The sequence below is a fragment of the Ornithorhynchus anatinus genome, chromosome 2 (assembly GCF_004115215.2).
Source record: "Ornithorhynchus anatinus isolate Pmale09 chromosome 2, mOrnAna1.pri.v4, whole genome shotgun sequence".
In the NCBI taxonomy this organism is placed as follows: domain Eukaryota; kingdom Metazoa; phylum Chordata; class Mammalia; order Monotremata; family Ornithorhynchidae; genus Ornithorhynchus; species Ornithorhynchus anatinus.
In genome coordinates this window covers 139037951-139057988 of record NC_041729.1, presented here as the reverse complement: position 1 = coordinate 139057988, position 20038 = coordinate 139037951, and the positions used below count along the sequence as shown (strand labels likewise).

The window sequence follows — 20038 nt, the reverse complement described above, 5'->3', positions numbered from 1 at the left end:
CTGGCCTGGAACACTCTCCCTTTTCATACCGGACAGACAATTACAGTCCGAAAGACTTACTAAAGGCAAGTTTCCTCCAAGACCCCTCCTCTGACATAGCCCTCATGTCCTCTTTTCCCACTCTGTTCTGCATCACCCTGGCTTCCCCCCTTTATTCACCCACACCCACCCCCTTACCCACTTTTGTACATATCCGAAATGTATTTATTTATATTAACATCTGTCTCCCCCTCTAGACTGTAAGCTTGTTGTGGGCAGGGAATGTGTCTGTTATATTGATGCATTGTACTAAGCAGCATGATGTAGTGGATAGAGCACGAGCCTGAGTGTCAGAAGATCATGGGTTCTGTTCCTGGCTCTGCCACTTGTCTGCTGTGTGACCTTGGGCAAATCACTTCACTTCTATGTGCCTCAGTTACCTCATCTATAAAATGGGGATTGGGACTGTGAGCCCCACATGGGACAGAGACTGTGTCCAACTTGATTTGCTGTATGCACCCCAGTGCTTAGTACAGTGCCTGGCAAATGTAAGCACTTAACAGGTACAATAATAATAACAATAATTATTATGATTAAGTGCTTAGTATACTGCCCTGCACGTTAATCACAGTAAGGAGCATGGTGTGGTGGATAGAGTAGTGTATATGATTTATTGATTGATTGATTCCCTAGGTAGGCACTCTGATACTGATGAAGTCAGTGAGTAATTTGAGTAAACATCTTCCCTTCCTCTAGCTCATTCCCATTCTTGCCAACCACTGTTCTCTCAGAATTTTATTAATAACAATGATAGTGTTTGTTAAATTCATTCAGTCATATGAATTGAGCACTTACTGTGTGCAGAGCACTGTTTTAAGTGCTGGGGAGAGTACAGTAAGCACTCTCTTATAACTACTACTACTACTAACTACTACTACTACTACTAATGGTATTAGTTAAGCATTTACAATGTGCCAAGAACTGTTCTAAGCTCTGGAGAAGATACAAGGTAATCAGGTTGTCCCACGTGGGGCTTACAGTCTTAATCCCTCTTTTACAGATGAGGTCACTGAGGCACAGAGAAGTTAAGTGACTTGCCCAAAGTCACACTGTTGATTAGGGCAGAGCCGGGATTAGAGCCCTTGACTCCCAAACCCATGCTCTTTCCACTAAGCCACACTGCCACCAGACATAAATTAGTCCATTCCGACACAATATCTGTCCTATATGGGGGTCCCAGTCTAAAGGAGAGGGGGGAATGGATATTTAATCCACTTTTTACAGATAGTAAAGTGTTGCACAGAGAACTTAAGTGCCTTGCCCAGAGTCACACAGAAGACATTTGGCATAGCTTGGAATGAGAGTCCAGGTCTTTAGCCATGACCACACATAGGGATGTGGTTGGCTAGCCCCTGTTGCAGGACCCTTTTACATGGATAACCACTTCTCAGCATCATCAACATCAGTAGCACTGATTGGACCCGACCTGGCAGTGTTTGGGGCTCTGTACTAAGACATTAGGGAATATTCCAGAAAAGATTTAGTCCCTGCCCTTTAGGTCTTATAGTCTAGTGGAGAAGATAAGGGGTCAAAAACTACTCTCCCACAAAGTGCTCAGTGAATATAATTCATCCCTTTTCCCTCCCTCCCAGCCGCCCAGCACTATGCATATATCTGTAATTTTATTTATTTGTACTGATGTCTGTCTCCACCCCTCTAAATTGTGAGCTCATTGTGGGCAGGGAATGTCACTGTTTACTGTTGTATTGTACATTCCCAAGCACTTAGTACAGTGGTCTGCACACTGTAAGCACTTAACAAATATGATTGAATGAATGAATGAAGGGGGTGGTCCACAGAGTCAAAGATAGCTGAAAGATCAAGGAGGATTAGGATCGAGGAAAGGTCATTTGATTTGGCAAGAAGAAGGTCATTGATGACCACAGAGAGAGGAGTTTCATGAAGTGAAGGGGGTAGAAGCCAGATTCCAGAGGGTTAAGAAGTGAATTGGAGAAGTGGAGGCAGTGAGGGTTAAAAACTAACTTCTAGGAGTTTGGAAAGGAATGGTAGAGGGGAGATAGTGTGATAACAGGAGGTGAGATGGAGTCAAGGGAGGGATTTTTAGAGTAGGTGATACATGGGTATGTTTGCAAGCAGCGGGAAAGGAGCTATTGGAAAATGAGTGGTTGGAGATAGTGATCAAGTAGGGAAAAAAGGAAGAGTCAAGGGTTTGAGTAAGTTATGAATGAATGGAGTCAGAGGCAAAGTTGGAGGACCTAGATTTTAAGAGAAGGCAGGAGATTTCCTCTTGAGATACTGTTGGGAAGGATAAGATAGAAAAAGAGAGAACAAGTTAAAGGGTGTGGGTAGAGTGGAACAGGGAAGTTTTGAGGGAGACCGTGCCTGATGTTTTCAATTTCTTCAATGAAATAGGTGGAAGAGACAATAGGGGCAAGAGATTGGAAAGTTCTGGGAGACAGGGGGTTTGAGGAGAGGGTTTAAAGTCTGAAAGAGGTCGTGCTGGCAATGGGTATGAGAGTCAATATGGATGGAAAAAGTATTAATAATGATGGTATTTGTTAAGTGCTTACTATATGCCAAACACTGTTTTTAGCGCTGGGGTAGACACAAGGTAATCAGGTTGTCCCATGTGGGGCTCACAGTCTTAATCCCCATTTTACAGCTAGGGAACTGAGGCATAAGGAAGTTAACCCCCCTTTTCCTCTGCTTCTCTTCCCCTCCCCATTGACCTGGCTCCCTCCCCTCTGCTCTACCCCCTTCCTCACGCCACAACACTTGTGTATATTTGTACATATTTATTATTCCATTTATTTTATTTATGATGTGTATATATCTATATTTCTATTTATATTGATGCTTGTCTACTTGTTTCATTTTGTTGTCTGTCTCCCCTCTTCTAGACTGTGAGCCTGTTGTTGGGTAGGGATTGTCTCTGTTGCCGATTGTACTTTCCAAGCACTTAGTACAGTGCTATGCACACAGTAAGTGCTCAATAAATACAATTGAATGAATGAATGAATGAATGAAGTTAAGTGGCTTGCCCAAGGTCACATAGCAGACAAGTGGCAGTGCTGGGATTAGAACCCACTAACTATGACTCCCAAGCCCATGGTCCTTCTGCTAAGCCACACTGCTTTTCCATTGAAGAAGTATTGTTTCTGGGCATAGGAGAAGGTAGAGTTAAATCAGGAAAGAACAAGGTTGAGTTGGATCCTCTAGCATGTAAGCTCCTTGAGAGCAGGGAATATGTCTACCAATTGTTATAGTGTGCTCTCCAAAACATTTAGTACAGTGCTCTGCACATACTATGTGCTCAATAAATATGATTGATTTATGAGTTCATTTTGAGGTCTGTATTTCCACCAGTGGTGCTCTATGGCTGGAGACAAGAGTGGAGGAAGTGTGATGTGGAGATGATCAAGGGCTGCAGGTGAGTAGTTCAAGATAGATGGAGGAACAGGGGAGTGAGGGAGTTGAGTTCAATGGAGAAGTTGGGATTAAGAGTGTGAATCTGGGTGTCAAGACAAGGTAGGTTTTATGTCTTTATACTTCCTCGGCATCCACTATTTGAATACCTCTGTCAATCTGTACACTCCATTGTAATGTAAGCTTCTGAGGGGCTAAGGGGAGTGAGTGTTTCTCTTGCCTCTAAAGCTTTCTCCTGAGGGCTTAGAACAGTGCTTTGCACTCAGTAAGTACTCAATAAATGCTACTGATACTGTTGATGATATCTGCCTAGTTTGCATCCCTGCCTGGAGACAGAAGGCTGGAGCAGATGAAAAAAGGAAGGCCCCACCCATCTGGGGATTCTCCTGCTCTCTATCTAGTCCCCAGGGTTCCCCAGGAAAAAGGCAGGCAGGAGTGATGGAGGCTAATTAGCATTCTACCCTGCTGTTTTAACTCATCTAATTAGCCAGAGCAAGCCATTTAGAACACAGCAGCCCCAGCCCCTTAAATGGAGGAGGTTCCAGGACTTGCTCAGAGCAGCTGCTGTATTTTACAATCACATGGGAATTCTGGCACCACTACCTAGAGCTTCATACCAAAAATCCTGATCCCATTTCCAGCGGCCCAGATGCCCCCTGCCCAAGGGCCCATGGGTACCCCTGTGGGTCCTGGAGGCATTCCTGGGGCAGGGCAAGTTGAAAGAGTGGAGGTTTTAGTAGTCCTAGCTCTGATTTTCACAACTGGGTGTTGGCTGAATATTTGGACATCTGTCCCACAGAGGATGAGAAAGATAAAAAGCCTGTGACTTCTGCTCTGGGGCCTGAGGCTCACTGCTGACTGCGGCTCACTGCTGACTGCTGTGCTTGGAGCATTCCTTTGAAGAACAGAACCAGGTAGGAGACAGCTGCCTTGTGGTAATACCAGGGAGAAGGAAGGGTTAGGAAGATGGAAAAGATCAGACAGAGGAAAAGATGTTTGAAGATTCATTCATTCAATTGTATTTATTGAGCACTTTGTGCAGAGTGCTGTACTAAGCACTTGATAATAATAATACCTGTGTTTCTAGAATAATAATACCTGTGTTGCTAGGTGGTGCTTTGGTAATAAAATCAATTACATTGGTTAGTTATTTAGTCCTCGCAATACCCCTGTGAGCTAGGGTTCAGGTATTATTACCCCCAATTTACATCTGGGGAAACTGGAGATGTGTAATATGTGTTCATATAAATGTCTGTCTTGTGCTCTAAACTATAAAGTTTGTTGTGGGCAGGGAACATGTCTGTCAACTCTGTTGTATTATACTCTCTCAGGCACTGAGTACAGTGCTCTGCACATTGTAGTCACTCAATAAAATATCACTGATTGACTGAGTGCAAGGATATGAAAGCACACTTGTTCATGGACTCTTCTTGCTGTCTGGTTTCTCTAAAAGTCATGAAAACAGTGACTAATAATAACAATAATGTTGGTATTTGTTAAGAGCTTACTATGTGCTGAGCTCTGTTCTAAGTGCTGGAGTAGATACAGGGTAATCAGGTTGTCCCACGTGAGGCTCACAGTCTTAATCCCTTGTCTGTTACAGATGAGGTAACTGAGGCACTGAGAAGTTAAGTGACTTGCCCTACTAAGTCCTGGCTAAGCCCTCTGTATCCCATACTTGCTGTCCCTTCTGAATCACCAGTGCAATTTGATCTGTACCCTTTAAAGACTTTATATTCACACCACCCTAAGATCCCACAGCACTCACGTATTTATCCTTAGAGCCTACAATTTTCTGTATCTGTAATTTCAGTTTCTGTCTCCCCCTCTAGATGGTAAACTCCTTATGAGTAGGGATCCCATGTCTCCCCCATCCTAAATAAACCTTCTCTCGACCCCACTTCCCCTTCCAGTTATCGCTCAATCTCCCTACTACCCTTCCTTTCCAAGTTCCTAGAACGAGTCGTCTACACTAGTTGCCTAGAATTCCTTAACCCCCATTCTCTCCTGGACCCCCTCCAATATGGCTTCCGTCCCCTCCACTCTACGGAGAATGCTCTCTCAAAGGTCACCCATGACCTCCTTCTTGCCAAATCCAATGGCTCCTACTCTATCCTAATCCTCCTTGACCTCTCAGCTTGACACTGTCCACCATCCCCTTCTCCTCCACACCTTATCTCACCTTGGCTTCACGGACTCCGCCCTCTCCTGGTTCTCCTCTTATCTTTCTGGCCGTTCATTCTCCCTCTCCTTCGCAGGCTTCTCCTCCCCATCCCTCCCATCCTCTAACTGTTGGGGTTCCTCAAGGGTCAGTTCTTGGCTCTCTTCTGTTCTCCATCTACACTCACTCCCTTGGTGAACTCATTCACTTTCACGGCTTCAACTGTCATCTTTATGCTGATGACACACAAATCTACATCTCTGCCCCTGACCTCTCCCCCTCCCTTCAGGCTTGTATCTCCTCCTGCCTCCAAGACGTCTCTACCTGGATGTCTGCCTGCCACCTAAAACTCAACATGTCCAAGACTGAGCTCCTTATCTTCCCTCCCAAGCCCTGTCCTCTTCCTGACTTCCCTGTCACTGTGGATGGTACGACCATCCTTCCTGTCTCTCAAGCCCGCAACCTCAGTGTCATCTTTGACTTGGCTCTCTCATTCACCCCACACATCCAATCCGTCACCAAAACCTGCCGGTCTCACCTTTATAATATCGCCAAGATCCGCCCTTTCCTCTCCACCCAAACAGCTATTTTACTGGTACAGGTTCTCATAATCTCCTGGCTGGATTATTGTCAGCCTTGTCTCTGATCTCCCTTCCTCCCGTCTCTCCCCGCTCCAGTCTATTCTTCATTCCGCTGCCCGGTTCATCTTCCTGCAGAAATGCTCTGGGCATGTCACTCCCCTTCTTAAAAACCTTCAGTGGTTGCCTATCAACCTCCACACGAAACAAAAACTTCTCACTCTAGGCTACAAGACTCTCCATCACCTTGTCCCCTCCTATCTCTCCTCCCTTCTCTCTTTCTACTGTCCACCCCGCATGCTCCGCTCCTCTGCCACCCACCTTCTCGCCATCCCCCGTTCTCACCTATCCTGCCGTCAACCCCTGGCCCACATCCTCCTGCTGTCCTGGAATGCCCTCCCTCCTCACCTCCACCAAACTAATTCTCTTCCTCTCTTCAAAGCCCTACTTAGAGCTCACCTCCTCCAAGAGACCTTCCCAGACTGAGCTTCCCCTTTTCCTTCTGCTCCCTCTGCTGCCTCTCTACCCCCTGTTTCACCTCCCCTCAGCTAACCCCCTTCTCCCCCCCTTTCCCTCTGCTCCTCCCCCTCTCCCTTCCCCTCCCCTCAGCACTGTGCTCGTCCGCTCATTTGTATATATTTTTTATTACCCTATTTATTTTGTTAATGAGATGTACATCCCCTTGATTCTATTTATTGCTATTGTTTTTGTCTGTCTCCCCTGATTAAGCTGTAAGCCCATCATTGGGCAGGGACTGTATCTGTTGCCGATTTGTACATTCCAAGCGCTTAGAACAGTGCTCTGCACATAGTAAGCACTCAATAAATACTATTGAATGAATGAATGTATGTCTACCAACTGTGTTATACTTTCCTCAGTGCTTAGTACAGTGTCCTGCACACTGTAAGCACTCAATAAATGCCATTGATGATAGCAATGATTATAATTCCTTGAATGTATTCACTGCACTATTCATAGCTTATTTCACTGTGCCGTCATAACATTCCTGTTAGGTAGGGAGAATAACATTCTTATTAGATAGGGAGAGATGGCAATTACTATTTCCACTGTTCAGAAGAGGAAGCTGAGGGTCAGAGGGGTTAAATGATTTGCCTAAGGTGCCACACAAATCCAGCAATAGAGTTGGGATTAGAATCCAGGTTCTGGCCAGTAGACTATACTGCCTTCCAAGATCACACCATCTAATCCCTGCCTCTAGACAAAACCACCCTGAACTAAATACAGGCAGAAGAAAATTTCTCCTATTTTTACAATCTTCAGGAAGGGTGTCCCAGTGCTCTTCAGTCAGCCCCTCCATGTCTCACCATTCCCTCTCTCTTCTCATATCTAATCTAAATCCTTCATGCTACAATTTGAAATTATTTGAAATCATTTGCACTTACTATGTCTCAGTGAAGCTGAAAAATGGTTGACCCTCCTCTCCTAGCCTTAACTATCTTCATTTTGAAAGCTCTAGACTGTAGCCTTGTTATGGGCAAGGAATGTATCTGTCATATTGCTGAACTGTACTTTCCAAGTGCTTAATACAGTGCTCTGCACACTGTAAGTGCTTAATAAATATGATTAACTCTTTATATGCCTCCCCTAAGCTTTCTCTTCTCCTTGGTAAGTGATTTCAGATCCCCTTTCATCATAAGTTCTTATGGAAAGGGGGATTCAAAACTTCATGTAGTAATAATAATAATGATGGCATTTGTTAAGCGCTTAACTATGTGCTAAGCACTGTTCTAAGCACTGGGGTAGATACAAGGTAATCAGGTTGTTCCACGTGGGGCTCACTGTCTTAATCCCCATTTTACAGATGAGGTAACTGAGGCACATCAAAGTGACTTGCCCAAAGTCACACAGCAGACAAGTGGCTGAGTTAGAATTAGAACCCATGACTCCCAATTCTTTTGAGAGTGGAGAGAAGGGAAATCTCTTAGAAAACCAAAATTTATGATGCATTTATAAATGACCAAATTTTCAGATATTCCATTCCAATTTGGATGACAATTTTTCTAACAAAAAGGGTGACCATGAAAATACAACAAACATTTCATAACCTTGGCATTATCCTGAGGTTAACTCTCTCATTCAATAGATATATTCAATCTGTCACCAAATCCTGTTGGTTCTAAATTCACAACATTGATCAAATCTTCCCCTTACTTTCTTTCCAACTGCTACTATACTGATCTAAGCACTTGTCATATCCCAACTTTAATACTGCATCTACCTCCTTGCTGACCTCCATACTTCCTGTTTCTCTCCACTCCTGTCCATACTTCATTCAGTAGTATTTATTGAGTGCTTATTATGTGCAGAGCACTGTACTAAGAGCTTGGAATGTACAATTCGGCAACAGATAGAGACAATCCCTGCCCAATGATGGGCTCACAGTCTAAACGGGGAAGACAGACGGCAAAGCAAAACAGAACAAAACAAGACACTCTGCTGCCTGGATTGTTTTTCTAACAAAAAATTCAAAAACTTTAAATGGTCATCCACACACCTCCTCATCAAACAGAAACTCCCTACCATTTACTATTTCCTGATTTTCTTCTACAACCTAGTTCTCACACTTCGCCCCTTTAATACCAATTTAATCACTCTAACTCGATCTCATTTATCACCGCCCCCCGACACCTCCTTGTCTGCATCCTCCCTCTAACCTGTAGCTTCTTCCCCTTCCATTTAGGATAGTCCATTACTCTTCCCACTTTAAATTACATCTCTTTAAACTACACTTTAAATTACAAGAGGCCTTCCCCAATTAAACCCTCTTTTCCCAGACTCCCTCTTTTTTCTGCATTGCCTCTGCACATTCCTTTAAGTACAGCAATATCTGTTTGGCAAATGTTTCTTCACTAATTCCTTTCTGGTGCCAGCAAATGACACAGATGCCACCCTCAACCCCATGGCACTTCTGTACATATCCTTAATTAACATATTTATATTAATGTCTATCTCCCTCTCTAGACTGTAAACTCACTGTAGGCAGGGAATGTGTCCACCGACTCTTGTATTGTTCTCTCCCAAGCACTTGTCACACAGTAAAGTCCTCAAGACATACCATTGATTTATTAATTGAAAATGGCCTACACCTGCTTAGCTTAATCATGGCAGAATTTGGATGGATTTTTAAATGGATAAAAGTCTATTTGGGCAGTGTCTGTTACAACTTTAAACAGCATAATTTTTGGTGTTCAACACTAATATTTGAAAGTGATTCATGGTTTCATCAAGTAAAACCCTGAAATCCAGTTTCCTACTTATAGGTCTGATTTTTCTGAGCCAACTTGGGAAGTTTTCTCTCTCCTGAGTCCTCTCTGGGTGTCCTGTGTTCCTCTTAGCTCCCAGACCTCTCCCTCTCTGGACACTTTGGAGATGGGCAGGGAATGTGTCCACCAGTTATATAGTATTGTACTCTCTCAAATGCTCTATGCATTGTCAGTGTACAATAAATACTATCGAGTCACACCATGGCCTATTGGATAGACTACGAGTTGGAAGGATTGGGGTTCTAATCCAGGCTCTGCTACTTAATAATAATAATAATAATAATAATGGTATTTAAGTGCTTACTTTGTGCCATGTACTGTTCTAAGTGCTGGGGTAGACACAAGGTGATCAGGTTGTCTGACATGGGGCAGATGAGGTAACTGAAGCACACAGAAGTGAAGTGACTTGCCCAAAGTCACATAGCAGACAAGTGGCAGAGCCAGGATTAGAACTCACATCCTCTGACTCCCAAGCCCTTGCTCTTGCCACTAGGCCATGCTGCTTCTCTACCTGTCTGCTGTGTGACCTTGGGTAAGTCACTTCACTTCTCTGGGCCTTAGTTTCCTCATAAGTGCTTGGGAAAGTATAATACAATAGAACTGCTAGATATATAATCCCTTCCCAGATGAAGCAGCGTGGCTTAGTGAAAAGAGCACAGGCTTGGGAGTCAGAGGTCATGAGTTCTGATCCTGGCTCTGCCACTTGTCTGCTGTGTGACCTGGAGCAAGTCACTTCACTTCTCTGTGCCTCAGTTACCTCATCTGTAAAAACGGTGATTAAAAAATGTGAGCCCCATGTGGGACAATCTGATTACCCTGTATCTACTCCAGTGCTTAGAAAAGTGCTCAGCTCATAGTAAGCACTTAACAAATATTATTGTTATTATTATTATCACCACTTTGCCCATCTCTAAGACCCTACTTGCCCCTTGACCTGGTCTCTTCAAGTTGACAAACCCCTGAGGAGAGGTCATCCTGTCCAATCCCCTGTCTCTTCAAGCCTCGGAAGTGTCATTTACATGGAGTCTAGGGAACTGATGCCTCCATGTCTACTATGGGAAAAATGAGAGGAAATCCAATGGGTGGGATTTTCTGTTCTTCTAGGTAAATCTTGTCATGTGAGGTTTCTTTGGCACAGAGTAAGTGTAGAAACAGCATGATCTAGTAGATAGAGCACTAGCCTGGGAGCCAGTAGGACCTGGGTCTAATCCCAACTCTGTCACTTGTCTTCTGGATAATAATAATAATGTTGGTATTTGTTAAGCGCTTACTATGTGCAGAGCACTATTCTAAGCGCTGGGGTAGATACAGGGTAATCAGGTTTTCCCATATGAGGTTCACAGTTAATCCCCATTTTACAGATGAGGAAACTGAGGCACAGAGAAGTTAAGTGACTTGCCCACAGTCACACAGCTGACAAGTGGCAGAGCTGGGATTCGAACCCATGACCTCTGACTCCCAAGCCCAGGCTCTTTCCAATGAGCCATGCTGCTTCTCTGGATGACCTTGGTCAAGCCACTAAACATCTCTGGGCCTCAGTTACCTCACCTGTAAAACGGGAATTAAGACTGTGAGCCCCATGTGCGTCAGAGACTGTGTCCAAACTGATATATTTATCTATCCCACACAGTACAGTGCCTGGAACATAGTAAGTGCTTAACAAATGCCATAAAAAAGTAGGTGGTCTTAGTGGAAAGAGCACGGGCTTGGAAATCAGAGGTTGTGGGTTCTAATCCCTGCTCTGCCACTTAGCTGTGTAGAGCCCGGGCTTTGGAGTCAGAGGTCATGGGTTTGAATCCTGGCTCTGCCACTTGTCAGCTGTGTGACTGTGGGCAAGTCACTTCACTTCTCTGTGCCTCAGTTCCCTCATCTGTAAAATGGGGATTAAGACTGTGAGCCCCACGTGGGACAGCCTGATTCCCCTGTGTCTACCCCAGCACTTAGAACAGTGCTCTGCACATAGTAAGCAGTTAACAAATACCAACAACTCCCTTAACTTCTCTGTGCCTCAGATACCTCATCTGTAAAAAATCGGATTAAGACTGTGAGCCCCACGTGGGACAACCTGATTATCTTGTATTTTCCTAGCACTTAAAATAGTGCTTGGCACATAGTAAATGCTTAACAAATACCAGTATTATTACTTCCTCCCCAATCTCTCTTATTGGCTTAGCTAAGACCAAGGAGAGATCCCCCTTCCTACCTTCTGCACCTCCTTAGTGTGAAGGCTAATGGAACTGGTATTCACAAGAGGCTAGAACCCTGGCACTCTGACTCCCAGGCCCGGGCTCTTCACCTTGGAGGCAGGCTGAAATGGAAAGTCTTTCAGTGAAAAAATCATCAGGGACCAGCAGGACAACAGCTCATACTGGGTTATTAGACATCAAGTTGGTCAGTGTCCTCTCGTACCTAGGCTCTGCACTTAATGGAGTGGCAAAGAGGGAAGGAAAAGGCCCTGCCCTCAAGGGGCTGACAGTCTGACAAGACCAGGAGGAAAGGAGAACCCCAGCCTCTCCCCGCTCCCCAAATAATAATAATAATAATAATTGTGGTATTTATTAAGTGCTTACTATGTGCCAGGCACTGTACTAAGTGCTGGGGTGGATACAAGCAAATTGGGTTGGACACAGTCCTTGTGCCACTTGGGGCTTACAGTCTTACTCCCCATTTTACAGATGAGAAAAATGAGGGCCAGAGAAGTGAAGTAAATTGCCCATGGTCACACAACAGACAAGTAGCAGAGCTGGGATTAGAACCTTCACTTGATGTTGGGGGGAAGGACCCAGAGATGAAGTTGCAGTGGTTTCTGCTCTCTAAGAGCTGATAGAGAGAAATGCAAGATTACAAAAAAGGACACACACCCACATATGAAGAAGCAGTGTTACTGTGAGTTCTATGTGGGGAAGGGACTATATCCATCTTGATTAACTTATATCTACCCCAGCACTTAGTACAGTGCCTTGCACATAGTAAGTACTTAACAAATACCATAATAGATAATTAATAAATAGAATTTATTGAGCACTTACTATTTGCAGAGCTCTGTACTAAGCACCTGGGTGAGTATAGTACAACAGGGTTAGCAGGCATGCTCCCTGCCTACGATGAGCTTACTATCTAGATCTTACAATCTATTTATTAATTCATTTATTTATGTATATTGTCTGTCCCCCCCCCAGATTGTGAGCTCGATGTGTGTTCGTTGTTGTATTGTACACTCTCAACCGCTTAGTACAGTGTTTTGCACACAGTAATTACTCAATAAATATGATTGAATGAATGAAGGAAGGACGAGACGGACTTTATTGTAAATAAGGGATTTAAAATATATAATTTAACGATATGTACATAAGTGTCATGGGGTTGAGGATGGGGCAATTATCAAATATCCAAAGGTCACAGACCCCCCCCCCAGGGCATAGGGGATGCAGAAGGGAGAGGGAGCCAGAGAAAAGAAGATTTAATTGAGGAAGGCCTCTTGGAGGAGATGTAACCTTAATAAGACTTTGAAGGTGGGGAGAGTAGTGGTCTGGTGTATATGGAGAAGGAGGGACTGCCAGGAAAGAGGGAGGACATGGGAAAGGGGTTGGTGGTGAGATAGATGAGATCAGGTACAGTGAGTGACCTGTTGCTAGAGGAGTGAAACGTGTGGGTTGTCGTAATATATCTGTGAGGTAAGGTAGCTTGGGGTAAATTGATTCTTTAAAGCCAAGATGGAGTAGTCAAAGTAAGGCAGGATAAGTGCTTGGATCAGAGTGGTAACGGTTTGTATGGAGAGGGAAAGAAGGATTTTAGCAATGTAGAGAAGGTAGAACCGACGGGACTTGGTGACAGATTGAATGAGAGAGACAGATTGAATGAGACAGATAGAATGAGAGAGATGAGTTGAGAACAAAGCCAAGGTTAATAATAATAATAATGTTGGTATTTGTTAAGCGCTTACTATGTGCTGAGCACTGTTCTAAGCGCTGGGGTAGACACAGGGGAATCAGGTTGTCTCACGTGGGGCTCACAGTCTTAATCCCCATTTTACAGATGAGGTAACTGAGGCACAGAGAAGTTAAGTGACTTGCCCAAAGTCACACAGCTGACAAGTGGCCGAGCTGGGATTCGAACCCAAGACCTCTGACTCCAAAGCCCAGACTCTTTCCATTGAGCCACGCTGCTTCTCTTAAGGTTGTGGGCTTAAGGGATAGGAAGAATGGTGGTGCTGTGTACAATGATGGGAAAAACAGCAGGTGGTGAGGAAGATAAGGCGTTCAGCTTTGGACATGCTCATGTAACCTCCATGTGACATCTCATTCACATGGAGAGGATAGCTGAAACCAAGAAAGTGACTGAATTCTCCAAGGGAGTGGGTATCGATGAGATTTAGAAAGTAGCCTAGAACTGAGTGTGGATGATCTCCTCTATCAAAGGATAAGAGGCAGAAGAGGAGCCAGCAAAAGAAACTGAGAAGTTTCTTCCGTATACACACACACACAACTGGGTACTGGGAAGAAAGACCTGGAGAAGTGGCAGATGATTCAATGATTCCTGCTCTCAAGGGCCCAACAGTCAGAAGAGAGAGACAGGATAGGAGACCAGTGGAACCAACTAAGCCCAAGTGAAGACACAATACAACTATAATGATAAGAATAGGAAGTGTAATTTAAACCTCAGATCACAGACAGAAATGATTCCACATGATAACGTAGGCATATATAAGTACTTGAAGAGACTGGAATGACAAAACTGACCAGAGGTAGAAAACGGGTGAAAGCCTTATCTGGAAAAGCTACCTGGCGAAGCTCTGTCGAGTTGGCTTTGAGCAATTAGTCCCATTGGGATAGTTTTAGAGTTTGTCCCTCCCTTCTTCTTCTTCTTCTTCTTCGCAGGTCACCATGTCAATTCCAAACACTACCAGCTTCCATCCCTCCACGTTCCTCCTGTTGGGCATCCCTGGGATGGAGGATCAGCACATCTGGATCTCCATCCCCTTCTGCTCCATGTACATCACGGCTCTGCTGGGCAATGGCACCATCCTGTTTGTCGTCACCTCTGACAAGACCCTCCACGAGCCCATGTACCTATTCCTCTGCATCCTCTCACTTACAGACCTGGTGCTTTGCCCCACCACATTGCCCAAGATGCTGGCCATCTTCTGGTTTGGGGCCCAGCCCATCTCCTTCCATGGTTGCCTCACTCAAATGTTCTTCATCCATGCTGTTTTTGCCACTGAATCAGGTGTTCTGCTGGCCATGGCCTTTGACCGCTTCGTGGCCATCTGCCGCCCGCTACACTACTCGTCCATCCTCAGCCCTGGTGTCATTGGAAAGATTACAGTGGCCTGCATATCCCGAAGCCTAACAGTTGTCATTCCGTTCATCATCCTGATCCACAGACTGCCATTCTGTGGACATCATGTGATCCCTCACACCTACTGTGAGCACATGGGCATTGCCAAGTTGGCATGTGCCAACATCAAGATCAACATCATCTATGGCCTGACGGTTGCACTCTGGGTCATGGGGGTGGATATTGTGCTCATTGGCTTTTCTTATGGCTTCATCCTCCATACTGTTCTCCACTTGCCCTCACAGGATGCACAGTTCAAGGCCTTCAGCACCTGTGGTTCCCACGTGTGTGTCATCATGGTCTTCTACATCCCGGCTTTCTTCTCCTTCTTCACCCACCGCTTTGGTCACTGGGTGCCACCTCAGGTTCACATTTTCGTGGCCATCCTCTACCTCCTTCTGCCCCCTGTGCTCAACCCACTGGTGTATGGCATTAACACCAAGCACATCCGCCGGAGGATCCTGACTCTAATCCTGGGGAAGAGCTAGGGCCCTGCACACCCCCTCAGGGCCCTGCACACCCTCTTGCTTCTACCACCAGTTCCAGCAAAGGGCCCCAGGGGGACGTCATCACCCGAGAGACATGAGACTCTTGAGGAGGCTGCAGGGCAAACACGGACACATCCCAAAAGATTGTTTGACATCCAGTCAGCCACTCCACATTGGGCATTGCCTCTTTATTGCTGTCTCCCAGATGCCCTAAGAAGCCTACACTGGGAAAGAGACAAAAATGATTGAATCACATTTAATGATCTTCCTTTTGATTGAATTGTGGCTCATTGCCAGATTTCTCTTTTGCAGATCTGCCTGCTGGGTCAACAGTTGCTAAATAATAAGAATAAGAATTATGGTGTTTGTTAAATGTTTACTTTATGCTGAGGGAGAATGGTTTCTTTTCCTGAAATATACATGGAGAAGGTTTTATCTCTCAAACTTTCTGCCTTCCCTCCTACTTGTCGTTCAAGTTGTTGGCCTTCCGTCCCTGGAGAGGTGCAGTGGTCCTGGAGCTTGTCTTCTCCCACTCAGACAGGCAAACCATCAGCTGGGATAAAGACTTGTCCTGGGGAAGAGAGTCCCAAGATGCAGTCAAGAAGAATTTGAACCTGTGTGAAATTCCCCTTTGACTTTGAAATACTGGCTAAACCCTGTCCCTGGCTCCATCACCCACAGGGGATTGCTCTGGTGAATCTTTGTTCCACCTAGGCTTCCACAGACATGGCACCTGCAGTTCTCCAATATAACAATTATGATTATTCAGAATAATAGTAACAATAATAATAATATCTGTTAAGTGCTAACACTGTGCCAAAACTTTACTAAACACAGGGTTAGTTATGGGATAATAAATTTAGGCACAATTTTTGTCCCACATGAGCCTCACAGTCTAAGGTGTTAGACCTTAGAGAAGCAGCATGGATTAGTGGCAAGAGCACGGGCTTGGGAATCAGAAGATGTCTGTTCTAATTGCGGTTCTGCCACTTGTCTGCTATGTGACCTTGGGCAAATCACTTAACTTCTCTGGGCCTCAGTGACCTCATCTATAAAATGGGGATTAAGACTGTGAGCCCCACGTGGGACAACCTGATTACCTTGTATCTACTCCGGCATTTAGAACAGTGCTCGGCATAGAGTAAGTGCTTAACAAATACCATAATCATTATAACTGTCTACTGAGTAATAACAGTAGTGCTCTGCACATAGTAAGCACTTAACAAATATCAACATTATTATTATTATTATTATTATTACTGTGTGTCCTCGGGCAAGTCACTTCACTTCTCTATGCCTCAGTTACATCATCTATAAAATGGGAGTTAAGATTGGAAGCTCTATGTGGAACAGGGATTGTATCTGACCCAATTATCTTGTATTTACCCCAATGCTTAGTATAGTGCCTGGCATACTCTAAGGGTTTAACAAATACCACAGTTATCACCATTAAGTTGGAGCTCAGTTTCAATATGCTAAAACTTTCCTACTGCAAAATAGCCAGAGGCTCCAAAGCAGCAAGATGCAGAAGTGCTCTCCCACCTCCAGCAGGAAGCTCCTTCCAAATGTGGAAACTCAATGGCTTGTCAGCCTCCTCTCTGAACTCCCATCCTCCTGTCTCTTCCCGCTCCAGTCTATTCTTCATTCATTCATTCAATACTATTTACTGAGCGCTTACTATGTGCAGAGCATTGTACTAAGCACTTGGAATGCACTAATCGGTAACAGAGACAGTCCCTGCCCTTTGATGGGCTTACTTACAATCTAAATGGGGGAGATGGACAGACAAGAACAATAGCAATAAATAGAATCGAGGGTATGAACATTTCATTAAAACAATAGCAAATAAATAGAATCAAGGTGATGTATATCTCATGAACCAAATAAATAGGGTAATGAAAATATATACAGTTGAGTGGACGAGTACAATGCTGAGGGGATGGGAAGGGAGAGAGGGAGGAGCAGAGGGAAAGGGGGGAAAAGAGGGTTTAGCTGCGGAGAGGTCAAAGGGGGTTAGAAGTAGCAGAGGGAAAAGGGGAACTCAGTCTGGGAAGGCCTCTTGGAGGAGGTGGGTTTTAAGTAGGGTTTTGAAGAGGGGAAGAGAATTAGTTTGGCAGAGGTGAGGAGGGAGGGCATTCCAGGAGGATGTGGCCCAGGGGTCGATGCGGGATAGGCAAGACCGAGGGACGGTGAGGAGGTGGGCGGCAGAGAAGCGGAGCATGCGGGGTGGGCAGTGGAAAGAGATAAGGGAGGAAAGGTAGGAGGGGGCAAGGTGATGGAAAGCCTTGAAGCCTAGAGTGAGAAGTTTTTGTTTTGTACGGAGGTTGATAAGCAACCACTGGAGGTTTTAAAGAAGGGAAGTGACATGCCCAGAGCGTTTCTTCAGGAAGATGAGATGGACAGCGGAGTGAAGAATAGACTGGAGTGGGGAGAGACAGGAGGAAGGGAGATCAGAGAGCAGCCTGACACAGTAATCTAGCCGGGATATTACGAGAGCCTGTAACAGTAAGATAGTCGTTTGGGCGGAGAGGAAAGGGCGGATCTTGGCGATATTATAAAGGTGAGACCGGCAGGTTTTGGTGACGGATTGGACGTGTGGGGTGAACGAGAGAGCCAAGTCAAAGATGACACCGAGGTTGCGGGCCTGAGAGACAGGAAGTGATAGGAAGTCAGGGAGAGGACATGGCTTGGGAGGGAAGATAAGGAGCTCAGTTTTGCTCATGTTGAGTTTTAGGTGGCGGGCAGACATCCAGGTAGAGACGTCCTGGAGGCAGGAGTAGATATGAGCCTGAAGGGAGGGGGAGAGGACAGGGGCAGAGATGTAGATCTGTGTGTCATCTTCATAGAGATGATAGTTGAAGCCGTGAGAGCTAATGAGTTCACCGAAGGAGTGAGTGTATTTGGAGAACAGAAGAGGGCCAAGAACTGACCCTTGAGGAACCCCAACAGTTAGAGGATGGGAGGGGGAGGAGGAGCCTGCGAAGGAGACTGAGAATGACTGGCCAGAGAGATAAGAGGAGAACCAGGAGAGGATGGAGTCCGTGAAGCCAAGGTGAGATAAGGTGTGGAGGAGAAGGGGATGGTCGACAGTGTCAAAGGCAGCTGAGAGGTCAAGGAGGATTAGAATAGAGTAGGAGCTATTGGATTTGGCAAGAAGGAGGTCATGGGTGACCTTAGAGAGAGCAGTCTCAGTAGAGTGGAGGGGATGTAAGCCAGATTGGAGGGGTTCCAGGAGAGAATGGGAGTTAAGGAACTCTAAGTAGTGAGTGTAGATGACTCGTTCTAGAATCTTGGAAAGGAAGGGTAGTAGGGAGATAGGGCGATAACTGGAAGGAGAAGTGGGGTCGAGAGAGGGTTTTTTTAGGATGGGGGAGACACGGGCATGTTTGAAGGCAGAGGGGAATAAGCCATTGGAAAGTGAGTGGTTAAAGATAGAAGTTAAGGAGGGGAGGAGGGCAGGGGCGATGGTTTTTATAAGGTGAGTGGGAATAATAATATTGGTATTAAGCGCTTACTATGTGCAGAACACTGTTCTAAGCTCTGAGGGAGATACAGGGTAATCAGGTTGTCCCACATGAGGCTCACAGTTAATCCCCATTTTACAGATGAGGTAACTGAGGTACAGAGAAATTAAGTGACTTGCCCACAGTCACACAGCTGACAAGTGGCAGAGCTGGGAGTTGAACCCATGACCTCTGACTCCGAAGCCCAAGCTTTTTCCACTGAGCCAGGCTGCTTGGGGTCCGAGGCAAGCAGGGGGTGGAGGGGGTGGCACTTATGAGGAGGGAGGAGATCTCCTCTGAGGATACTGCAGGGAAGAATGGGAAAGTCGGGGAGTGGGTTGGGGGTGGGAGGCAGGAGGGGGAGGGGTGACTTTGGGGAGCTCAGACCTGATTGTGGTAATTTTTGTGATGAAGTAGGTGGCCAGATCATTGGGGGTGAGGGATGGGGGAGGGGGAGGAACAGGGGACCTAAGGAGAGAATTAAAGGTCCGGAACAATTGGCGGAGGTTCTTCATTCTGCTGCCCGGATCATCTTCTTACAGAAACGCTCTGGGCATGTCACTCCCCTCCTCAAAAACCTCCAGTGCTTGCCTATCAACCTTTGCAGGAAACAAAAATTCCTCACTCTTGCCTTCAAAGCTCTCCATCACCTTGCCCCTCACACCTCACCTCCCTTCTCTCCTTCTACAGCCCACCCGGTACACTCTACTCCTCTGCCGCTACTGCCACTAACCTCCTCGTGGTCCCTCATTTGCACCTATTCTGCCATCGACCCCTGGCCCATATCCTATCACTGAGCTGGAACGTCTCTCTCCTCACATCCTCCAAACTAACTCTCTTCCACTTTTCAAAGCCCTACTGAGAGCTCATCTCCTCCAGGAGGCCTTCCCAGACTGAGCCCTCCCTTTCCCTCTGCTCCTCTTCCCTTTCCCATTCCCCCTTCTCCCACCCTCTGCTCTTCCTCCTTCCTCTCCCCACAGCACTGTGCATATTTGCATATTTGTATATATTATTTATTACTCTATTTATTTTGTTAATGGTGTGTATATATCTATGATTCTATTTATCTTGATGATATCTATGCCAGAATACTTGTTTTGTTTTGTTTTGTTCTGTTTTGTTGTCTGTCTCCCCCATTTAGACTGTGAGCCCGTTGTTGGGCAGGGATTGTCTCTATCTGTTGCCGAATTGTACATTCCAAGCACTTAGTACAGTGTTCTGCACATAGTAAGCGCTCAATAAATATGATTGAATGAATGAA

The 20038-nt window shown here is 45.4% G+C and overlaps 1 protein-coding gene across 1 annotated transcript; it reads left to right on the top strand.

Annotated features, from left to right (window-relative positions):
• Positions 1–3987: 3987 nt before the first annotated feature.
• On the top strand, positions 3988–15633 carry LOC114806530 (olfactory receptor 52D1-like). The gene is made up of 2 exons (XM_029051417.2): positions 3988–4340; positions 14327–15633. The coding sequence occupies exon 2, from the start codon at positions 14333–14335 to the stop codon at positions 15272–15274; it is 942 nt and encodes a 313-aa protein (XP_028907250.1). The 5' UTR covers positions 3988–4340; positions 14327–14332; the 3' UTR covers positions 15275–15633.
• Positions 15634–20038: the final 4405 nt, after the last annotated feature.